Source organism: Gymnogyps californianus, chromosome 18 (genome assembly GCF_018139145.2).
Source record: "Gymnogyps californianus isolate 813 chromosome 18, ASM1813914v2, whole genome shotgun sequence".
Taxonomy (NCBI): Eukaryota; Metazoa; Chordata; class Aves; order Accipitriformes; family Cathartidae; genus Gymnogyps; species Gymnogyps californianus.
Genome location: NC_059488.1, coordinates 8,200,302 through 8,222,450, shown reverse-complemented (window position 1 = coordinate 8,222,450; position 22,149 = coordinate 8,200,302). Strand labels below are relative to the sequence as shown.

The 22,149-nt window shown below is 45.5% G+C and overlaps 1 protein-coding gene across 1 annotated transcript; it reads right to left on the bottom strand.

The window, feature by feature from the left end:
- Positions 1-793: 793 nt before the first annotated feature.
- On the bottom strand, positions 794-21,700 carry ADAMTS13 (ADAM metallopeptidase with thrombospondin type 1 motif 13). Its single transcript, XM_050907879.1, has 30 exons — positions 21,626-21,700; positions 21,244-21,310; positions 20,123-20,406; positions 19,784-19,925; positions 19,269-19,408; positions 18,398-18,481; positions 18,188-18,312; positions 17,292-17,438; positions 16,823-16,957; positions 16,117-16,267; positions 15,344-15,448; positions 14,721-14,872; positions 14,530-14,593; positions 13,857-13,983; positions 13,485-13,633; positions 12,010-12,130; positions 11,206-11,286; positions 10,752-10,933; positions 10,172-10,307; positions 8,322-8,451; positions 7,465-7,654; positions 6,643-6,760; positions 6,159-6,288; positions 5,363-5,542; positions 4,568-4,772; positions 3,758-4,064; positions 3,229-3,375; positions 2,572-2,748; positions 2,041-2,225; positions 794-1,761 (listed from the first exon to the last, which is right to left on the bottom strand). The coding sequence occupies exons 1-30, from the start codon at positions 21,698-21,700 to the stop codon at positions 1,603-1,605; spliced, it is 4,395 nt and encodes a 1,464-aa protein (XP_050763836.1). The 3' UTR covers positions 794-1,602.
- Between the last annotated feature and the right edge of the window lie 449 nt (positions 21,701-22,149).

Below are 22,149 nucleotides of genomic sequence, written 5' to 3'. Positions count from 1 at the left end.
CCAGGGACTCTGCATAGTTGATCTGGAACAATAAATAGCAGTGAGACTTGGGATCCAGAGCAGAGTGGGAAGACAGATCCCATCTGCTAAATGGTTACAAAAAAGGATTAAGAAAAGGATGTCTTTTCATTAACATCTCCTGTTAGACAGGAAATGAAGGCCCAGTGCCTGCATCACCCACGCACTGCAGTGGGATAGCTGATATATCCAGCTCCTCGAGGATCTCGCTTCAAGAATCTACTTTCTAGCTCTTCCAGGAATGGAACGTAAATCTGGAGGCTGGCAAGCAAAAAACTCCAGGCTTAACCAGCAAAACACAACTATTAAGAAGACAGAAGAAAATAAGATTTTGCAGTTGTAAAAAGATGTCAGAGAATTCAACTGAAAGGAAGCAGAAGCAGGGTTAAAACTGCCCAGGCAGAACCACTTATTGCATCCAGCGTGAAAAGCAAGGGCAGATGTGTCCAGCCAGGCTCCAGGTGCAGAAGAGACCCCTGAAGCAGTATATTGTGATTTTGAGGAGGATGACAGATTTGGACCAAAGCATGGTCCAATGTTCAAGATATTAAATAAAAACAACCTAAAAAATGTATTTAAATCAAACTTGAGTGAATATTTGTCACTGCTGTAAAATACCTCTTCCTGCTACAACTTGTATCATGCAGTCTCAACAATCTCTCATTGCACAGTTCCTGTGAGATGAAGATACCGGCAGATTAACAGCACAGCTACTGTTCTTATCCAAGTAAATGTCTTGGCACCAAACCCATCATTAAGAGACAGAATTCTTTTATTTTCCCATAGAAAAGAATTATTGGTATCACTGTTAGATATAGAATAGTAGAACCACAGAAGGGGTGGCTGGGGAGTGACCTCTGGATGTCATTTAGTCCTCCCATACAAAGCCAGCTGTCACGAGGGCTCGATCAGGTCAGCTGCGCCTTGGTCTAGCCAACTCCTGAAAACATTCAAGGATGACAACTCCATCAGCTTCCTGGGTGACCTCTCCTAGTGTGGCAATACCCTCCCGGGCAAAGAAGCTGTCTTGCCCCCAGACACTTGTCTAGCCTTCTTGTGCTAGCAGTTCGTCCTCATACACATCTTTGCCTTCTTTATAACATTCCAGAATTTCAACGGGCCTCAGTTTCAAGGGGCATTTACACCACAGGAGAGTGAACTTAACAGTTAAACCATAATCGTAGCTACTTGTGGTATACAGAGGTTTTGTAATGGGACACTGAGCCACTGAGAAATGAAACGACCATCCTAAAAGGTCACAGTACGTTACAAAAGCAGGACCCTGAGACTTCAGCGTCCAAGTCACTAACTGCAGACATGTCAACTGCATTAATACCAATCAGCACAGATAGAAAATCCCTATGAGAACTATTTGCTAAACATTTGGTAGTTACATGTCTTTTGCATAATCTTTACAAATATTAACTGAGATCCCAAAGGAGTCAGTCGATATTGTTGTTCTTACTCAGTAGATGGGGAAGCAGTTGCAAAAAGGTTAAATGACTCATGTGACCTCGAGCAGTGAACAGGCAGCAGTGACTAACTGGACCACGGCCTTTCTCAGTGCAGTGGCCCTGGCCCCTTTTATTTGGGCTCAATAGCATGATATTCAGCCCAGAAACTGGTTCGGTGATCCTTAACATTTTCATGAAATTCAATTTCAGCTTGGCTTCCTGTTGATTGCCAGAAGAATTGTTGTTTCCCATGGAACACCATCGTCTTCATGGTGCTTACATCACGGACCTGCATAAAGAAAGACCAAACCGTTATATCGTAGCGGCCTACAAGTGAAGTACCCACAAAATACTGGGGACTTGCAAATTGGTCGCTCAGGGGGAAAAGCTGCCCTATACAAAGGTTAGAAGAAATACAGTAGTGCTCATTCACATCTACGTTTACATAACAGAGATCAGAGTCTGACCCTCTAGGATTTGTGATTGAACTTTGCAGCTGGATGGAAATCTCTAATGAGGAGATGGGTCCGTTCCCATCCAAATCATCCCCTTTAGGTTTCTGACTCACCAGGATGTAATTAAAATGTGTTTGGTTGCTCTCATTGCCCAGGTCAATATATAGGGCGCGGATAGCTATGCGATGCCGGGGAGCCACATTGATGAAGGTCCGACACACTACTTCTTGCCTTTGATCAGGCAATTGCACAGGATTCACTATTTCACCTTGAGGACCAAACAGCTGCTTGTCACAGTCTGACAGGGGGAAAGGGAGCAGAAAAGAACATGATTTAGAGAAGTGTCCAGCATCTCCAAGAAAGAAATCATTTAAATTAAACACAGGCAGAAAAGTCTCTCTAAGGATTTCCATCTGGGAACCTCCAAGCATCAGCAAACACCTGCAGGGGTCTTGCCTTTAAAATGGGGGGGGTAGTCCACAAGTAATATTAATTCCAACACTCCTCAAGAAGGGGCTTATTAGCTGCTAAAAATGAAGCAAGGTTCCCGAGGATTTCCATAGGCAACCATGATCTGTGGAACTCTGTGGGCCTTGTCATGGGTGCCTTCATCTAAAGCAATAGCAAAGCTTTCAGTAAGGTACCTTGGTAATATTTTTTAGTTGCAGTTCTGCTGCTGTACTGAAGAATGACCCCATTTCCTGGCAGCACAACACGCTGTTTCACAATCAGTGTATTCGTTCTGGAATTTATCAGTGACAAAGAGAGCTTCCTGCAGCCTGTCCGCCACATCATTCGCCCAGAGAACAGCACTACTTCACCTGGAATGGATGAGCACAGGGACTAGAAACACTTTTACTTTAAGTGAAAGGCCACAACCTACCTTATATAGGTCCAGAATCAAGTAATTTCTGCATCTTGTCCCTATCTTATCAAAATCTGTCAGGAAAACAGTCCAGTTAACTAATCTAACTGTACTGATTCCAGCAAGAGTGTATATTACAGAGGGAGTTTATAACAGGCCAAAGCAAGCAGCTTCTTTAACCCCATAAACTCCTTTCATCTCATATCTATCAACAAAACAGGTAAGAAACCATTATGTAGGGGGAAGAAAGGCATCATCTTCATTTAGTCCCATCTGGCAAAGACTTGGTGGGACAGAAAAACTTGTAAAAAGGTTTCAGAGATTATACAGGCTCCAAGGTAGCAAGAACCATTCAGGGCACCAAAAGCACGTGGGCAAAATGAGGTGCAGATTTCCCAAAGGGCCAGGCTAGTCCCCAGCACGCCCCGGGCAGTACCTGCACTGCAGTTGAGGGAGCTCTCCAGGACGCTGACTGTTATCTCCTCCCCGAGAGGACGTCCGATGGCCACAGTGCAATCGCTGCTCTCTACGCCTATCATGTTGATGACCCCGGTGGCATTAAGAAAGAGCTTTCCACAGACACCTGTACAGCAGAGACAGATGAGAAACACATCCAGAAGGAACTACAGCTGCTGAAAACCAGCCCCCGTTCCCTTCATGGTACAATGAACAGACAAGTGCCAACAGTGTGCCCACCTTCTGGGTGGAGCACAGGAAGAGTCAGCTGCTGCCCCAAGGAGCCCCGGGTCAGAAGAGCTTTGGGAAGCCCAGGGAAGGGAATCATTCTTCCTAGCTCAGATAACATGGACAGCTCATCACGGCATGCTGGAAGGAACCGCATGTTGTCCCTCCTAACCAGGAGTATTCCCTTCCCATGCTCCTGTCCCTGTACGGCAGTAGGGTCACCACAACCCAGCTGCATCCAGTAAGCACCTATCTCTACCTTTTGGTAGTGTCCTCCTCACCTCCACTGGTCTTTGGCTGTTCCTGAGGCACAGCGGGCACAGCAGATGGAGGAAGATCCAGGTCCTTGTATCTCGCCTCTTTGGCAGTTGCGGCTGTCGTCAGCGTGGCTGGTGTCACTGTCTGCACTCCTGCTCCATGGGACCCGGTCCCCACCGCCTGCTCAGGACAGGGCCCTGCGGAGCAGCCACGTACCACAATGGCCTTGGGGAAGTGCCTGCAGAAGATGGGGTTCACGTGCTTACGGGTTAGCGGGTTGAGGCAGAAATCCTGCCGTGTCTGAATGCCATTCCCACACGAAGTTGAACACTGCAGAGGAAGAAACCCACAGGCCTTTATACATGTGTTTCAGTTGGTATTTCGAAATAAACACATTTATTGGCTCAGGCATGCTCTGGAGGGCTGATCTTTTGTTCACTGATGCTGTTCTGTCACTTGCCCTTTCACTGCTCTGGTTTCATCAGCTATAAGATGGCCCACCTCCCAGGGATCTTCCAAACTACATCTTTGAATTGTGGAATCACTTCCTAAAAAACCCAAAAAGATCTGCATTCCAGAAGAAAACATGTCAAGGACCATTTTTAAACTGCAGCCAAAACCTTAGCTGAGAAAGGTGGGAAGCAGACCTACAGCTGCTAAACACAGGGCAGTGGAAAGGATAGAAAACATCCCTAGAAACAGTTTAGCATTTCTGTGGGAAGTAAATATACAAGGCAGAAGTGGTATTTCTCCCCTGTATGCTTTAGGGAAGTGAATGGCTATAAAACCACTGCACTAGACACCAAGTGCTGCATCTGAACAGGAGCAAATACCTCTGTCCACTCGCTGAAGCTCCATTCATAAGAACACATTCGGATGACACAGGGGACGCTGGTAAGGGGCTTCTCTGCCGCACGACACAAACGCTCCTCCAGCAAAATCTCCTTGCCTTGGCGAATCTGCACACAGGTGACCAGCTGAACAGCTAAGCCGAGCCCACAGCTGGAGGAACAGGGGCCAGCTGGGGTTACCTTCCATCTGACAGAGGACATGGAGAAGAAAAATTCAGTTAGTGATGAATCCCCACCCTCTACTATCTCTCACTGTAGAAAATGCACGGCAACTCCCTCATCCTTCCCCCTTCTGCTTCTCAGCAACTTTCTTCACACACTTTGCTGCCTATGGTACTTAGAAGGCAGCCTTTGAAACAAGGCTGGGCAGTCTGGAGCAGGTTTGGAGTTGGACCAAAACAGAGGGCATTCACATTTTGCACGAATCCCACAGACTCGAAATATACATTGAGTCTTACTCTGTGTCCATTACACTCTTCCCCAGGGTGACATACACAGGCTTAACTGCAAAAACAATCTTATCTCCCTCCAAAACGCACACCACTCTGAACAGTCAGATCAGAAACTGACCCAGGGTATTTCATCCTGCGAGTGGCATCCTGTAGTACTTAAAAAAAAAGTTCAGATGCCAGCGGCTTTCCAGTCCCACAGCAAATAGGGCAGGGCAAGCCCTGCCCCATTTACCAACCCTGAGCCATATCCTAGATCACACCATACATGTTCACAGACAACCGCTCTTCCCCAGTGCATGCTTGTGGCCCACGTGGCCATTCTGACCTCGGAGGGCACAGCTCCAAATTACACGGCTCCTGCTCCTCTGGGCGAGGCAAACCATCGCACTGGGTGTCTGCCACAATCTCTTCTGCCTTCTCCCTGGTCTCCCTTGCACAGTAGAGGGCCTTGTGCATCACACCTCCGCCACAGCTTACGCTGCATGAGCCCATTTTGTAATGCCACCTGGGAATAACGCAGCCATCAGTGAGTACCTTCAGCTGTCACTCGTCTTCACTGGATTTTAAATCCAACCAGTCTATGGAAGTACAACTGGAATTCTGTTAATGCACACATACACACTGGCTCATGTTTGAGAGATCAGCAGTCACCCCACTGAGTGCAGTCTGCAATACCATAAATACCAAGGAAAGTGCAATCAATTTCCTTCAGTTCTCAGAGCAGCTATTCCAGATTCTTAGAGGATTTAATTCTAGCTACTTTCCTTGACGCTATGTGGAAACTACAGCTGGCAAATGTGTCACCACCTTTCGCAGTTATGGATTTGTTCCTACTTCCCCAGGATAATAAGGGATCAAGAGGTTTTCAGTTTCTCCCTGGACTCAAACTCCAAACACTTCACTTAGTTCTGCTTGAGAATATACCAGCCCAGGAAAGACTCTCAGTTAGTTTGCTCAATATGGATCAGTGCTACTGTTTTTGCAGCTGGCTGTGCTTTCAATCCAGGGGAGAGGAAGATAACATCCTCAGAGCAGCTTGACCCTTACTTTACCATGTCCCTGGAGATAGAGAGGAAGGAAAGACCTCTCACTGGCTCGTTGTCTCCTGGTAACTACTTTACCTTGGTGGGCAGGGACTGAGATCGCAGACTTCCATCCGGCTCTCTGGCTTTGGCACTGGATGACAGTTTTCTTCTTGGGTTTCTTCTTTGGTGTCAAAAGCCACACATACATACTGTAGCTGAGTCTTACCTAGAAAGGGAAGCGATCTTACCGCATGGCATGCATGCAAGGGTTGAAAATAAGCCAAGCAGTGTCAGTCGCACCTGCGTGTACAAAACAAGCAAACTCTGCCCGAGCCCCAGGCACGCTTATCGCACTCATCCCCCCCCAGCTCTGAAGCACAGCAGCAGCCAGCCAGCCCTCTAAACTATTCCCTGTCTGAGCCAGGCCCCCTTTCCTCTTCCAGACTCAAAAAAATTGTGAACACAGCTACACATGCACTTAGAACTGTAGAGGGTAAAAGACCAGGTCCTTGAGGTTCCTAGGCACTGAGCTCACACCTACAGCCAAGTAACATTCCCCTGCAGCACTGAAAGATCTCACCTCTACCACAGGAGACGGAACACTCTCCAGCTCGAGGGCTCCAGACATACACGGTCCGATTTTCCAGTTGGATATGCCCAAGTGACTCCGAGGTCTGAAGTAAGCGTGCACCTTCCTCCTCAGAACAGAGCAAAAAGACCCAGACTGACATTGGCACCTGCTTTCCACACTGGTCCCAGTCTAATGAAGCTGGGGGATACCTCCAGATCAAGCCTACAATATATTTGCTGTCACTGAAGAAAGAGGCACATTTAAGTACTTGCTCCATTTTTGCAGAACATATCAGGAATAGCTAAGGACATCCAATAGGACATCCTCCTAATTCACACTACCTGAAGAGAGATACCTCAGACTGGAGATGCCTAAAGCAGTATCTTCCCCATCTGTAAATGTAAACCTGGCAGTGGCTCCCCAGTATGGATTTGGACCAGTGATCCTGCACTGAGACGCCCTCTTCCCTGCTAGCAATCCTCCTACCATGTCAGAACCTCTCTGTTTGCCAGTGAGGTACTTCCTAACAGACCAGGGGTTATTTCTGTTTCTGGTTTTGTTGGACTCCGCGAGGAGAAATGAAGAAGGAACATAGTCAACAGCTTCCCTAAACAAACCATCACTATGAATTGAGGAATCCAGCAGCATAAATTAAGAGGGACAGAGCTGTCTAAAGTGACAGGATGAACCTTCAACTGGGCAGACATCCTTTGTGTAAACCACCTTCCCAGACTCCAACAGTAAGGTGGTTCTTAACTGGTAGCTTCCTGTGGATCACAAGTGCAAAGCTCCCAGTGAGACTCCTGAAATAAGCCAAACCAGTAAACTCACTTTGTCCCAGCCTAAAGGGCAGACATTAACCACACATGGCACAACGGAGAGGGGTTTTTCTTCTGCTGGGCACAAGCTGTCATCCACAACAGTCTCCAATCCATGACGAAACTCGACACAGGTCAGATTCTGCTGGGCAACTCCAGTTCCACAGACAGCAGAGCATTCATCTATCTGAGATATCTTCCACCTAAATGGGAAGTAATTGTATCACCCTATTTCTCGTCTGGATCATGGAGGTTTATTACTCATGCCACTGATTACAGAAATGGGTCGTACAGAGTATTCAGCTTCTCTTTTTCAAGAGCCTTGTCTGGATGTGATTGAGAGGACAACTGCTGGAAATTTAAGTCCTTGCACTGACAGCTCTCTAGGACTAAAAGCAGCAAAGCTAAAGAGCTATAGTTCACAGTGTAATCACTTTTTATTAAACACTAAAATGTCTAGGAGATCAATGTCTGGGCAGGCTTGGCTCTTGGTCCTCTTTCCAGTCTAATTAACACAAGGGTCTCCTCCAGAGCGAGATCAAATCTTCGTTGGCACAGTCTTGGAAAGGATGTGAGCAGACATCATCATCTGGCCATGCCCTCAAAGTATTTTCATTTAGCAGACTACCGTAAAATACTGGAAGGACTATCTCCCATTCATTCAACTGACATCTCAATTACCTCATGGGACCACGAAAGACAGAGCATGGTTTGGGATCCGCTACGCCATTATAATTAGGAAGAAACTACTTCATACCTCTCCTTTTTTTTCCCCCTTGCACAATGCAAATGAGACTGCAGAGACTGGGTTAGCTGGCAGAGAAAGGACAAGCAAAGCAAGAATTCAGCTGAGCTTCCAGGAACACCAACCTGTACAGGCATGGCTCCATGGCACAGGGCTTGTGCTCTGGAAGGGGTTGTGGGAGCTCCAGACACCACTGATCCTCTGTTATTTCATTCTTTGTCTGGTCAAAGCACACATGATCCACTGGTCGTGTCCCTGTGATACAAAAGGAAAGGAAGTTAGAAACAAAGTGAACAGTTCACCTCTCTTATGCTAAGAAGATGCAGTAATTTTGCTTTACTCAAGTCATCTGTGTAGGAAAATGGCATATTTGGGAACGCAGACTTTCTATAAACACACAAACCCCTTCTTTCTGATATAACTTTTCCTCAAGAGTTTTAAAGTGACTTTCCAAGATGAACACCCCAGAAGATGAGAAGTTTGATGGATAATCCACTGCCAAAATGGAAAGATTGCTCTAAACTGGCCATTTGCAAGAACACGGATATCAATCATAATTTGGTCCAAATTACTTCTAATCATCTTGATGTCTGACTGATGAGGGACAGGTTGCTGAAAATAAGCTCTAGCTGTCAGCCATTTTTAAATGACATTCTGTAGAACTAATCATGTGATATCATCACGCAGCCTTTGTTCCCAGACAGCACCATGCCAATGCACTCAAAGTGACCATCAATACCCGAAACTAGACTAGAGGTACTGGGAGAGAAGCTGCAGACTTGCAGTGCCTGTGGCACGTAAGAAATGAAATATTCATAAACTACAGCTATAAACAAGATTTTTAACAATACTGAACCTAACAAGTAAAGTGGGTAAAAATCCAAACTCAAAAAAGTTACAAGCAAAGCTGTAAAGAGTCTCCTGTGCAGTGAATGAGCTACCCACACAGACAGACAGGCATTCCTGAATCTCAGAGAGCATGACCCTGAGAAGCAAATGTCAAGAATCAATCAGCAATGTTATCTTTTCACTACCCTCCTTGTTTTCAAATAATGTCTATTGGTAAGAAGGGCTTGAGCATCACTTTCAGCTCTCAAGATGCAATTTCAGCTCGGATTCTCAACTTTCTGTTATTTTAAATCCCAGCTTTCTCATTTTCTCCTTTGTGACTGCATTAGCTGGGAGGCCCTACAGCATTTTTGAGTTCTTTACTTCAGGGTTTAAGCAATCAGTTCACCTGGAGAATCTGCTGGAGAAAAGCTCTCCAGACATAACTAGTCCTATAGATTGACTTCCATAAGTATTCATTAATGTATTTTCTAAATCCTTGTCATAAAAGTCTTGAGAGGCTTGCCAGTGTCATCTGTATTATCTGGTAAACAAGATGTCAGACCGTCTACCAAAGTGATCTGTTACAATCTGCATTATTATTTCTTCAGGGAGACAGAAAGGATTAGCCATGGCGCAGGAATAGAATTCTAAGAAGGAAGTTCCATAATTAGCTCTGAGGCTTTAGTTAGACACTAGATACCACTCTGGTCTCAGACTTTTGATGTTTAGCCAACTTCAAATTACAGTCTTCAATAACTTTGAAAGATCTCAGAAAATTATTTAGTCTTAAACCTAAAAGTTCGGTTAAAACCTATTTAAAAATCCTCTTCACGATCAAACATTTTCACTATCATTTTGATGATTCAGCTCACTTGCTGATTTGCTAATTTAATTCAAAAGCTGTACCACTCTTTTCTTTGGTTCAGTTTAACACTGGCAACTGCAGCTCACTTTCAGCAATTTGCTTTTAAATTCAGTTCAGTTGTTTAATAAGTTCTAACCAAGTATCTATCGCTGATGTCACATTTCTTACAGTCAGCCCAGGAGAGCCCATGGAGTAAAGATCTGGGTGACTACCAGCCAGCCAAACTAGAAGTCCGCCCAGATCTCCGTAAAAAGTAAAGATTGAGTACTGCTGCCTCACCTTCCCCACAGGTCACTGAACATGGCCCCTGCTGAGGAATCCACATATAGGTCAGATTCTCTTTGGGGACAAAGTAGCTGAAGGTGATGTCTGGGTTGGTGGCATTGCCATATTCCTTTGCATACCTTCGATAGACCTGGTGAAGGAAAAAGTTGTGGTCAATGCACAAATCAACTCAGACTCATTTCTTAGGATGGAGATAAGAGAAGCTAGTCCCCCTTTTTTCCATCCAATCCTGAGTCTCAATGCTATGACTCTCAGTTCTTGCCAGATGCAGCCAGAGTACTCACCCTGTGAATTCTGTGCACAGGGCACTGAAAAAAAGATTAAGCCAAGCAAAAGGTTTAACTCTGTATGCTGTTCCCCACACAACCATCCCGCAGACTTGCAGAAAGCCCATAGGCAGCCAACCCTTAACCTTTCCCAAGAGCAGCAACACCATTACTCTTAGTGAACACCATCTCCACTGGCCTTGGACACGAAGCCTACTACACCTGGATTCTGCACTGCAGCAGAGCTACACAAACTCAGCCTGGCCAGTTCTGACTGGCCCCTTTCCAACTCTGCTATTTTGATTTACCTGTATTTCAATTTCTTCTTGTGTTGGCCCATCCACATGGACTTCCTCCAGGCTTGGCAGGTTGTCCTTGGTGAGAAACACTTTGTATTTGATCTGGCTGTCCTCCAGAACCGATGGATAGGTGACATTCAGTGAGATTTTTCCTTTTCCAGCAACCACATACTCTCCTTTAACCTTCACAGCTAGAGGAGAAAAAGTAGCAGGGAGGTTAAGAGAGATGATGTGGTCTCCAGGATCCCCTGGTGCTGGCAGCTACAGACTGCCTGTTTGCTAGAAACCAGTTTGATCTAAGTCGGGCATCCCAAAGAGCATGGCTTCTACCACTTCCCACTGGAGAGCATCCCACAAACAAATTGCATCATCAAGAACTTTCCTCCCAAATTCCATTTTCTTGTTTTTACAAGCTTGTTTTAGCCCTGCCTGTAGTCCCTCCTCTCCTTTTCATTCAACTCACCCAAATGTGTGAAGAGTGGTCTCCAGTTGGTAACATGGACCAAAGTGGTGTTATAAGGCAGGGACAGAAATGTAACGTACTCTGGAAGGATGGGAAGAAAGAAGATATGGTCACCTTCCATTACTGTACCTGTTAAAAAGGCTGGGGATTACAGATCAACCTCTCATCACCTTACTAGCACGCTATCCATTGGAGGACAAGCCTTACAGGCAGCAACAAAGCTTAATTGCAGACAGGGTTTATATAGCTAATTAAAAAAAAAAAAAAAAAAAGGATACAACAGCAACGGCCAGCAAGCTAAATTCACACTGACCTTAGCTCTATCAGCTTGGCTTGAACATAGTGATGGCAAATACAGCAAACAAAACTGAACTGAATTCTGTGTCCTGTTCTCATCTTTCTTTTGTTCTTTTTATGTTCTCTGCTAATATCTATATACGATACTGCAAGAGCCAGATCAGTTCCCAAATGGATGTTTAACACCTCAGGAAGCATCTGACATAGCCCCCAGCTCCCAATAATTTGCCGGACTTCCCAAATGGCTACATTTCTGATCCATGTCCAGAGAAGAACTATGACCAAAAAAGTCACTCTGCCTACGCAACAGCTACCTCCCTGCTACAGATCTTAGCTGCCTTCTCTGTTGACTACCCAAACTCCATCGCCATATCCACCATAAAATAAAATCAAGCAGAAGCAGAAACAAGAAGTGACATACAGGAGATTATGAACACTGAATACGCATACAAATAGGCAACATACAAACAGTACCATAACGTTGAGCTGAGGGTGAGGACTACACACCTTTAGCTTTTCCTTCTGTGTAAGATCCACTCACTTTGGTGCAAGTGGTATTATCACCCCCACAGACCTTGCAAGAGTCTACTGTCTTCTTGGAGTCCATCTGGCCATCGCACCCGAATGCCTGAGCAAAGGGGAGAGTCTGTCAAGACTTGCCTATTCTGAGAAGAAAATAAGCGAATGGAAGCAACATTGCCTGAATTCCTGAAACTGCCTTTTTCATTTGTAATTCAAATCTAAGATGACAAGATAGACAAAGATGCATTTGTACCTAGATCTACCACTGTACAGCAGTATGCAAAGCCAGGGATTGGAAAGTCTTAGCTGAGAGCACAACAAGTTTCATTAATTGTGTGACATTTTCTTTCCCATAAGAAGCAGCCCAGAATGATTTCTCCTGTGACCTAAAACAAAGGCTCTGCACTCCCTCTCTTCTATGAACCCTTTCGGGGGGGGGAGAAGGGGGCCAGGAGAACAGTAAACATGAATGGCAGGTTCTAAAGGAATCTTTAGCTCCCCTAACCCCAAACCCAAACCTAGCTCACATCCTTCAGCCTGACCTTCAGTCCCATGGAGCTCAGAAAAGAGGTTCTATCCTCATTCCCACGAACAAGACTAATTTACACAAAGCTATAGGAGGATCTCAGCAGGCTTAGCAGCGAAACGTGTGCAACTGCTGAATTTATGTTAGAGGCACTGATTCCAGGCTTTGGATGCTGCCATAACATACGTATTTATCACTGTCACCAATAGAACAGCAGAAATCAGAATAGATTATGCCTACACCCTCTGCTGTTCATTAGGTGGAAATGCATTACAAAACATTGTGAACACGAGGATAATGAGAAAAACATAAAATTTTAAAAGTGTATTCTGGGAATGTAAAGAAACAGAAAACATACAACCAGGTCAGCATTGAGCAGTTACTAAAATGCAGACAGCGCGGGGGAGTTATATTCAAGTTCATCATGAAAGAATGCCTCTCTCACATACAATCCAGGGGGGAAAAAAAAGTTATACTTCAGTTTTGATTAGTGATACTGCAACAATCAATTTGTCGACTTAGAATTCCCAGGTTTTACTCCTTGTTTTGCCACTGACTCTGTATGTTCAAATCATGTAACTCGTCTCCAACAGAGTCAGCATTTTATAGGGCTATTTATACCATGCAAACTGAACAGCTAATAATGTCTCCTCAACCAACGCATAAACCAATTGATTCTTGGATTAGGGATGAATAGCCCTATGTACTTACTGCATAATTAGCAGAATGTCTTATCTAGAGGGCATTGGATGCAGAGACAGAACAGTAGATTTGCTGGACTCCATCCAATAAGCTAAGAACAAAATGCTCTTCTTTTGAGAAGAACTTGCTCTGTTGTTTGGGACACGGTGTTTTTGTCCCCTGCTCCTAGTAAACTGACTCCTTTGGGGCAGATTACATGTCAGAGGTTCACCTGGGTTCCCCAGTCACTTACTCTGCAGCTTCCCATTACACACAGACTGAAAGCCCCATGGTGCTCAGAGTCATCCTGCTCACATCTGGTTCCATCTATGAAACTGTCTTCGCGGCTTACCATGAATTCGTTTTCAACAGCCCTGCACATGTGCTTGCATAGCATGTCCCCTGGAGGAGGCAGATGGAAGAATAAAGGAGTTATTCTTTCAGAAAGGCACGTGGCTGACCGTCAAGCAATGGGAAGAAGTCAAAAGGATCTGACAGAAAGAGTATCCAGGTTTCACGTGAAAACTAAAACAATCAGTGAAACGGGCTTTTGACTTCAAAGTACAGACAGGTCCATGAGCGCTCCCCTTCACAAAGAAGCCACGGTTTTTCAGTCTTTCCTTACCTTTGGCAAAGCCAACAGCAGAAGTCCACGTATAAAAGGATGGCGCTTCGACAGTGAGATACAGTGGCTTTAAATTTGTTGCTGCACATTGTTCAGCCATAAAGTCCTGCTGGGTCATCGAACAGGCCTACATCCCAGAGAGAATTGTATGGGTAATGAAAGGAAGTTACTGAGCACAGAATCCCAAGCAGCATTTTACCCACTAGCTAAATGCAGAAAGCAGTGGCTGGTAAGTAAAACACCAAAACAACTGCAAATAAAGAAAACCACTTTAAAGGGAGGTTGCGGGATATGCAGAGAATTGTGTTTGGAAGCTGATATCTTTGCTATTTATACAAAATAGATGGATAAGGAAAATAGGAACAATATAAGAATGTCCCTCTGAAGAAAACTATCATTAAGTGAGTCACTATTTTCTCAGCGCCTGTCCTGCATCTGTCCTCTATGAAGGCATAGAGAAAAAGCTTCATTACATGTGAACAATGCTATTAAATAATACGGCTGTCTTCAGACACAGTGGAACAAATACCTCTCCTGTTGTCAGACAGATGGAGGCTGTATGCCAGATCTTTAGTCCTCCTTCCCAGAGCAGTCAGCTGTGAGAAGTACAGTCCCAAACCATACAGCTCTCAAAGGGTTAAACGGCCTTAAGAAAAAATATGAGCTCCATTACCTGAGTATTGCACATCTCTACTTGGATGCTGGTGCCACGGCATTCCTGCCCCCCAAAAGCAGGCCTGGAAATGACAGGAGAAGAACTCCTCAACAGAGGCAGGTTTGTCCCAAGCAAAGAGCAAGACTCAGATCCCACGGCCCTGAATCAGCCAAGAGGCACTGCAAACTCCCCAGCTCCCCACCTCCTACCTGGGGTTGTTACAGAACCGCTGCCTTATCACAACTCCACCTCCGCAGCTGCGGGAGCAGGAGGAGAAGGGGCTCCAGACAGACCACTGCCCATGGACCACAGCCATGGGGTTCAGTTCTTCCAGAGAGCTGCACTGTCCCTTGGAGCACCACTAAGAACAAGAATACACAAAATGGGCAGCAGCACCACAGTGAACCCAGCAGGGCTGGGATCTACAAGGGTGGCACAAGTCCCCATCTTTTGGCAGGCCGGACTGTAACAGAGAATCTCAAGATGAATGAGGCACCTTCTCACAAGAGGCTAGAAGAGTCCCATTCCTAATCATGGTCTAACATGAGGTCTAAAACAAAGAGCTGATAGGTCATTTCAAGTAGAAAGCAAAGCCTTGGAGGAGAGCTCAGATACCAGGCTATAGAACTCCAAAGCAACTCCAGAGATACAGACAAGGTGGAAACACCAAGATCAGCTGGTACCAGTTTGTGACAGGAGTGTCTGGCCTTAGCTCCCTGGCCGAGGGGCAGTGAGTACCAGGCACCTTCCAGCCACTGACAATGTGTTGCTGTCTAATGAGTTCCACAGCACCCACACCCACTTCTGGTCATCAGATCAGCAGCCTCCTTACCTTATTGATTCCACACTCAGTACCATCCAAGAGGGGAACAAGAAGCCGAGTACAGCTGGATTTGTCTCCTGGTTGTACGTGGCAGGAGAGAACTTCACATATGTCCTGGTGTGACAAGAAAATCAGGAAGTTCAGGAAGTCACTTAGGCTCATCAACACAGCAGTCCCAAAAGCTGCTCCGGTTAAATGGTGCATGTCCCAGATGTTTGGTTTCCCCACAGCTACCCAACAATGCAAGCAAGTCCCTTGCATTTCTCCTGCTACTGGGCAAAAGTTGTGGGCATGTCAAAAGATCATCACTGCCAGCTGTAATGCTAGAAGATGATCAACTGAAGCAATTAAAGTTTCATCCACCTTAGTGCTTCCTCATTAAGCAAACACGTCCAGATGGCAGCTATTAGCCATGCTGTATTTCTCAGACATGGCGACTTGAGCAGTGGCGGGGAAGCTGAAGGAATCCAATGAACAAGAGCTCCCTAAGACAGGACCCTGAGCAGATGTACCCAGCACTAGCACCGCCAGGCCCCTGTTTGGACAGAAGGCTCTGGGTACTGTGCAAACCTTAAAGGAGACTTACATGGACGAAGGAGGTGATGGAGAGAAGGGAAGCATTTTAAAAGCCTTTGAAGGTTTGTTCTTTGCCAAGAAATCTGTGGCAGGAAAGCACCTTCCATCCCTTTATAATAAAAATGTTCCCAGCTCCCTTTTCCTGAATCTTGGTTCCAGAACATTTCCCTGCTGCCCCTAGCAAGACAGACAAACTTTCTACCTACAACATTGCTGTCAGCAAAGGTGCATGCTGTGGCAACGCTCCCAAACGCTATTTTACATTGCTCATCTGCTCCATAGTACAAGCCAGGCTTCCATCCAGGGATGCTGCCGTCCATGTCCGGCAGGTCATTTAAGCAGTTTGTTTGGCCTGTGCTGATAGAGACATAAGAAATATCACTTTCCCAGCTGTGGGCAGTAAGGACAATGACATGTTTGCAAACTTCTGCTGAGTTTCATTCTGGGAGTTGGCTGTTGCTTTCCCAGACAACACATGCTTACTGTGGGCTGTGATGGATTTAGCTGCAGCAGCTGCCTGGAGATGCTCACAGTTCCCTGCTGCTGAAGTTATAACAGAAACTCATGCCTGTTCCTCACCCAGCCAGCTCACAGCCCACAATGCTTGTTTAAACCTAGATGCTCTGACATTTTAAATAAAATTTCCAGGCTGAGCTAGTGTCTGAGAAGTCCAACGCAGCCCAGGCATGTTAGTCACTAACCAGAGTAATTTCCAGCTACTTGAAGCAAAAACTGGGTTTAACCTCAGCAACAGACACAAGCGGTAAGAAATAAACAAACCCCAAGCTTTTAACAGTTCCTCATTTTCCAAGAATGTCCTATTTTATTCCTTGTCTTTCCCTGCCCTCTCCTAAGCTCCCAGCACAGGGAAACGCTCCCACATGGGCACAGAGAACTCAACCAGTCCCTTACCTCACAAAGGCCAGGAACTCTTCTCGGCTGCACTGCGACCAGGCGAGGTCAATGCTGTTGTGGTTTCCTGCTGAACCCATGATGTAACCGCTGCTGCTGCACCGATTCCCCTCACCATCATGGGGGATTCCAAGACTGTAACAGAAGAAGCACAGTGCCCTGAGGAGAAGAAACCCAGAGGCTAGATTCCCACGGAGCCTCTCTTCTCTAAGCAAGGGCTGAGCTCCCTCTGCAGCCTTTCCTTCTGCTGTTGTCACAAGGGTTTTCTCTCCTCTTTGCAGCTTCTAACTGTCACAGAGGATGCAGGAACACAAGGAATGCAAGGAACTCTTTCCAAAAGTTTTGAATAACCTGTAGGAAACCCCCTGTTATGCCAAGAGATCCTTTTCCTTCTTCTGCATCCTTTAAACTGGGGAATGTTTCTACCTGAATAAAACTTACTGGGCTGTTCTGGGGCTTTCCTACTGACCTGTGCCCAATCTCATGGGCTATGGTGACTCCCAGGTCAAAGCCAGTGTCCTGGGTAATAACACAGCTCCAGAAGGAGGAGCAGACTCCACCTAACTGAGTCACTCCACGTAGCTCCTTGTTCCCATCAGGTAACTCCAAGTCAAACCTAAAACAAGGGAGACAGATACAGAGGAAAGAGCAAAGAACCATTGCAGCTAATAAAGTCAGGTCTAGCCATTCAACTGAATTTATCGGCACCCTCCTGATCTAAGTTTGCCAGCTACCTAACACTTCTTTTGGCACATGGAGCTCCCTGGGGCAAGATGGTAACTGTAGGGTCCCATGAACATCCACTGTTCAAAATTTGTGGTGATTCTGCATTAAAAAATCCCCATGACCCCAGAAAAGCAGAATGGAATAAAATGACCTCATCCTATTTGCAAAAGACACAGCAGTATCATCATCTCTTTGAAGAAAGAGCACCAAAACAAAACCATTACACTCAAGAAAAGCTGGCCTTCGACAAATTTAGCCAAGGCAATTTAAAGCAAGGAGCCTGAAAGTCAGACAAAATGTCTGAGTCAGAGTAGCACTAGAAATCTTCCATAGAAAACACCAGTGGGTTTTCACTTCCAGTTACTGTTCGACTTTTCTGCCCACAAAAAGCTGCAGTGGGTTTGGCTGTGCTGCTCTGGAAGCACACAATGTCTGCTCAAGTCTGGCTGGTCAGAAACTGAAGAAACAGCACCTCTGACTAACTGCATTACACTAAGGGCAGGAGAATCAACCCATTTCCAAAGACTCTGTGATGCCCAGCTGCTGGAAGACCCAGTACAAATCACTGTCACTGCATTAACAGCTGGACACCCTGAGCCCTGGTTCCAGTCCCCTCCCAGGGCAGGGGAGCTTCAGTACCTGGTGACATAGAGGACAATATCAGCATGCTGGGGGTCAGAGTCATTCTGGGGGTTGACCTTCTTGCTCCACTCACAAACGCTGATCAGTGAGGAGGTGATATTTGTTGTGATGTTTACCTCTGCCTAGAGTGAAGGCGCATGTTTGCACGTTTCATACAGTTTTTAGCAACCCCTTGGACAACACTTGAACATAGTCCTCCCTGCTTACCTCGGGTTCTCTCAAAACAAGCATTTGCATAAGATGAACCCTGAAATGAGCACCCAGTGAGGCATCTCTCAGCAGCTCTGCCCCCTGTTAAGAGATAGAAAGGATTCAATAAGGAGGCACCTTGGTGACTCCCACTACCTGTTCCCAATAACAGGGCTGCATTCGCTACAAAGATAACACACCTGGTAACCATAAGGGGCAACTATAAAATCACTGGGAAGTACAACATTAAAGTATGCACTACAAATGTAAATAAATCTGTCAACAGATGAGAACTGTTGTTAGACTTGTCAGATACTCTGAAGCAGAGAGAAGAATCTGCACAGAAAACAGTTTCATAGGGTAGGAGAGTGAATGCTAAAGACTTTTTTTGCAATACACACACAGAAAATGCATAAACAAATTCTTAATAATAGCAAAGGGAGACATTTAGAGAAATTCTGTAATAGAAATAAAATGTTGAAATGTAAAATGTGAGATTAATTCAGTGGATCTGGTTCAATCTCACTGAAAGGAACAGGGACTGGATCAAGGCTCTGGTGATAAAACTCTTGCTACTGTATCTGACAACAATATTAGTAATGAAATGAAGAGCTACATTTTCTACGTGGGTTTTAAGGCTACAATCCCAAAGCTTCAAACATCCACTTTTACTCGTGCAGCTCCTTGTACAAGGGAAAGCTTGCCATGCAGTGCCAAGGGAAGCAGAGAGGAACAGAACACCCTGCATGTAAGCAGTGCTCTGTACTAGGAGCCAGTAACCACAAACACCTCTCAAAGTGCACTCACAGAGGTCCGTCTGCCTGTGACACAGCCTGTGACACTGTGAGCTCTCACACTGAGACAGCAATCCAAGCAGAAAGCTACTCACAATGTTCAGGTTGGTGAGAATATATCGCTCCGTGTCCTCTTTGTGGTACAAGTAAACATCTGGACCTGCTACGACCATCAGCTCCAGATGTTTGACAGCTCCCTCAGCCCTCTTCTGCAGGCGAGAAGGAAACCGCCCTGCTGAACAGCACAAAGGGACACAGGGAGTTTAAAATGCAAGACAACATAAAAGGTCCTACAGATCCACTCTCTTTTTACTGAAAGACTAGAATAATCTAGCTGGAAGACCACTCCTCCAGTTGCTTGCTCAGGTTTCCCACTTCTGTTGGTTTCTTTCACCTGCCAGCATCCTTAATAACACACCTATGCTATCAAAATAACAAATACCTAAATGGAAACACACTAGTTACACCTCAGTGAGGTGAGAAACATATTCAAGTATACTCATATATTTGTAGATACAAAATTTTCCTCTGAGCTCATGCAAGCAACCCCACTACCAGCAGACAGCTTTTCCAAACAGAACAAGTAGGGCTTCCTCTCCATGTGCATTACCTCTTGCTGTATTTGCCTCTCTTGCGGCACTTCTGAAGAGAATGTGGGGTCTGGAGAAGCCAAGGTCCTTCAGCAGGGCCACATCTTTGCTTCTGACAGGCCTGATATGAATCTTTTCCTCATCCTCAATGACGACTCCTTGCTAAAGGAGATGAAATTCCATCTCTGAGTTATTCCAAAGACATTTGCTATCAATGGAGAACTGTGTGCCATATCCTTCCTGTTTCTCCTTTGTAATGCTCAGATTTATGAAATGGACGGTTCACATGTCTGGTGCATCAAGCTGCAAACCTACAAAGGCTGTAAAGGCTTGTAAGAATAAGTTCAGTGCATACTCACCAGCTGCCCTTCACAGTAAGTGACTCTACACTTAGCCCCAGGAGGTCGCAGTGGATTTCCACCTGCAAAGCAGTTGCCTGAGAATCGCCTCAGTAAGCTAAAGGAAGAGTTCACCACTTGATTGCTCACAAAGGAAGAGGAAAGGAGGGCATGGTCCTCTAGAAATTCAAAGGCATAGAGTTCTCCCCAGGCCTCAATGGAGCAATGTTGAATACGACAGGACGTCAGCCCCATCTGTTCTTCTTTACAAGGGCAAGTTGGCTCAGCAACAACAAACTCAGGTACTGAAAGAAATGAAACAAGACCAGAACAAGGGGAACAGTTAACAGAAACAATGATACACAGAAAATAAATGTAATGATCTACCTCCCTAGGAAAAAATACACTCCAAATGACAACTGTGGCCTTTCGGGGTTATCGTGTCAACAGTTAAAGAACTTCTATGCTTTCATGTATTCCAAAGTGAGGATAATCTGACTGGGAACAGACAACAGCTCTGAAACTGCCTCCTGATTTATCGGCACTTTTGCTCTCTTGATAAGGAGAACAGTTCATTTAACAAAGGCTGAGACAGTTTTACTTCCTCAGATGTTAAGTATTACTGAGTGAGAATTATCATAATCCAGACAGAGACACTGGGATGAGCACTAGGTGAGCTCACAAGTAGACAACATCCTTGCTTTAAGGATTTGAGAATTTAAAACATATCTTTACTCTGAACTACCATCAATCCAGACCCAGAATACTAGTCTCTCCATGTGTTTATTTCAAAAAAATTATCAAGTGCATTTAAAGCTATTCTTAGTTTAAAGCTTCCCACTCAGAAGACCTGGATTTGTTAATCTCATAGAAAAATACCAACACAGAGAATGAGGACCACAGGAGAAATGTGCAAAAAGATTTATCATATCTCCCTCAGCAGATTTTAAATACTGACCCAGTTCTTCAACCGCTTTCACACTGAAACATGGATTACCTCACTGAGTAATGTGACTCAGAAATGCTAAATGCTTGTCAGATCAGGGTTTGTTAATAAGTGTTCTTAGCGTTATCAAATGTACAGGATTAGAAATAAACTGACAGACGTGTTCCAGAATCAAGAAGGAAGGAGCCCTGCATACCATCAGAGACGGAGCTGGTTCCAAAATAAGAGAAAACATCTTCCGCATCCAAAGTGCCGAGAAATTTCTGCAAGAAGAAGAATAGCTTTACATTTTTTTTAAGAAAAGCAAATGGATACAAAACTATCGCTTAACTGAACCTAACCTGGAAGGAACGCCAGCGAACAACTCAACAAGTACTGATGCCAAGTTCTCATGGCTTTATTTTGCACTAAGCACGGGCTGCACAACAGCCACCCAGAGGAAACAGCTTTATCTTCTTGATTAGCGAGGTTTGATGGATTTTGGCTTAGAACACGTTGTGTTGTCTCTTCTTTTCTTTTTTTTCCTAGAAATAAAAAAAGTCTTCCTGGAAACCGCATTTTCTGGAGGTCAAACTCACCTCTCGCAAAGCCGACGGCCAGCAGAACCCCAAGGGGAGCATCACAAGCGCCCGGATCGTCAAGCTGACGATCATGCTGGAGGAGTTGCAACCAGCGCTGCGGCGGTCAGCGCCGGCCCAGGGGTGATTAAAATGATGTTTGGCCCAAGGCATCACGTGGAGCGGAAGGGAAGAGTGCAGGGTTTAAACAAACAGGGGAGCTGATCCTTTGCAGAGAGGGGCAGCCGAGGGGGTGAGGGGGGGGGAAGCGGCCTGCAGCCGGAGGCTTTACAGGAACAGCTGGAGGGAGGGCGGTTTTGCGCAATGTTTGCAACTTTGCTGCAGCCAAAGAGCGCGGCAATAACGAGCTTTGAGCCAGTCTTAGCAGCCAAACACACAAGTGGCGATTTGCGTGGGGAATTGGGGCTCTGTGCAGTTCAACCTGTGCCCTGACAGGCCCCATGCCTCCGCCGCGGCAGCAGGGTAAACACACACCGGCTGCCAGGTCAACCCACACCGGCTGCCAGGCCCTCACCGGGGCAGGC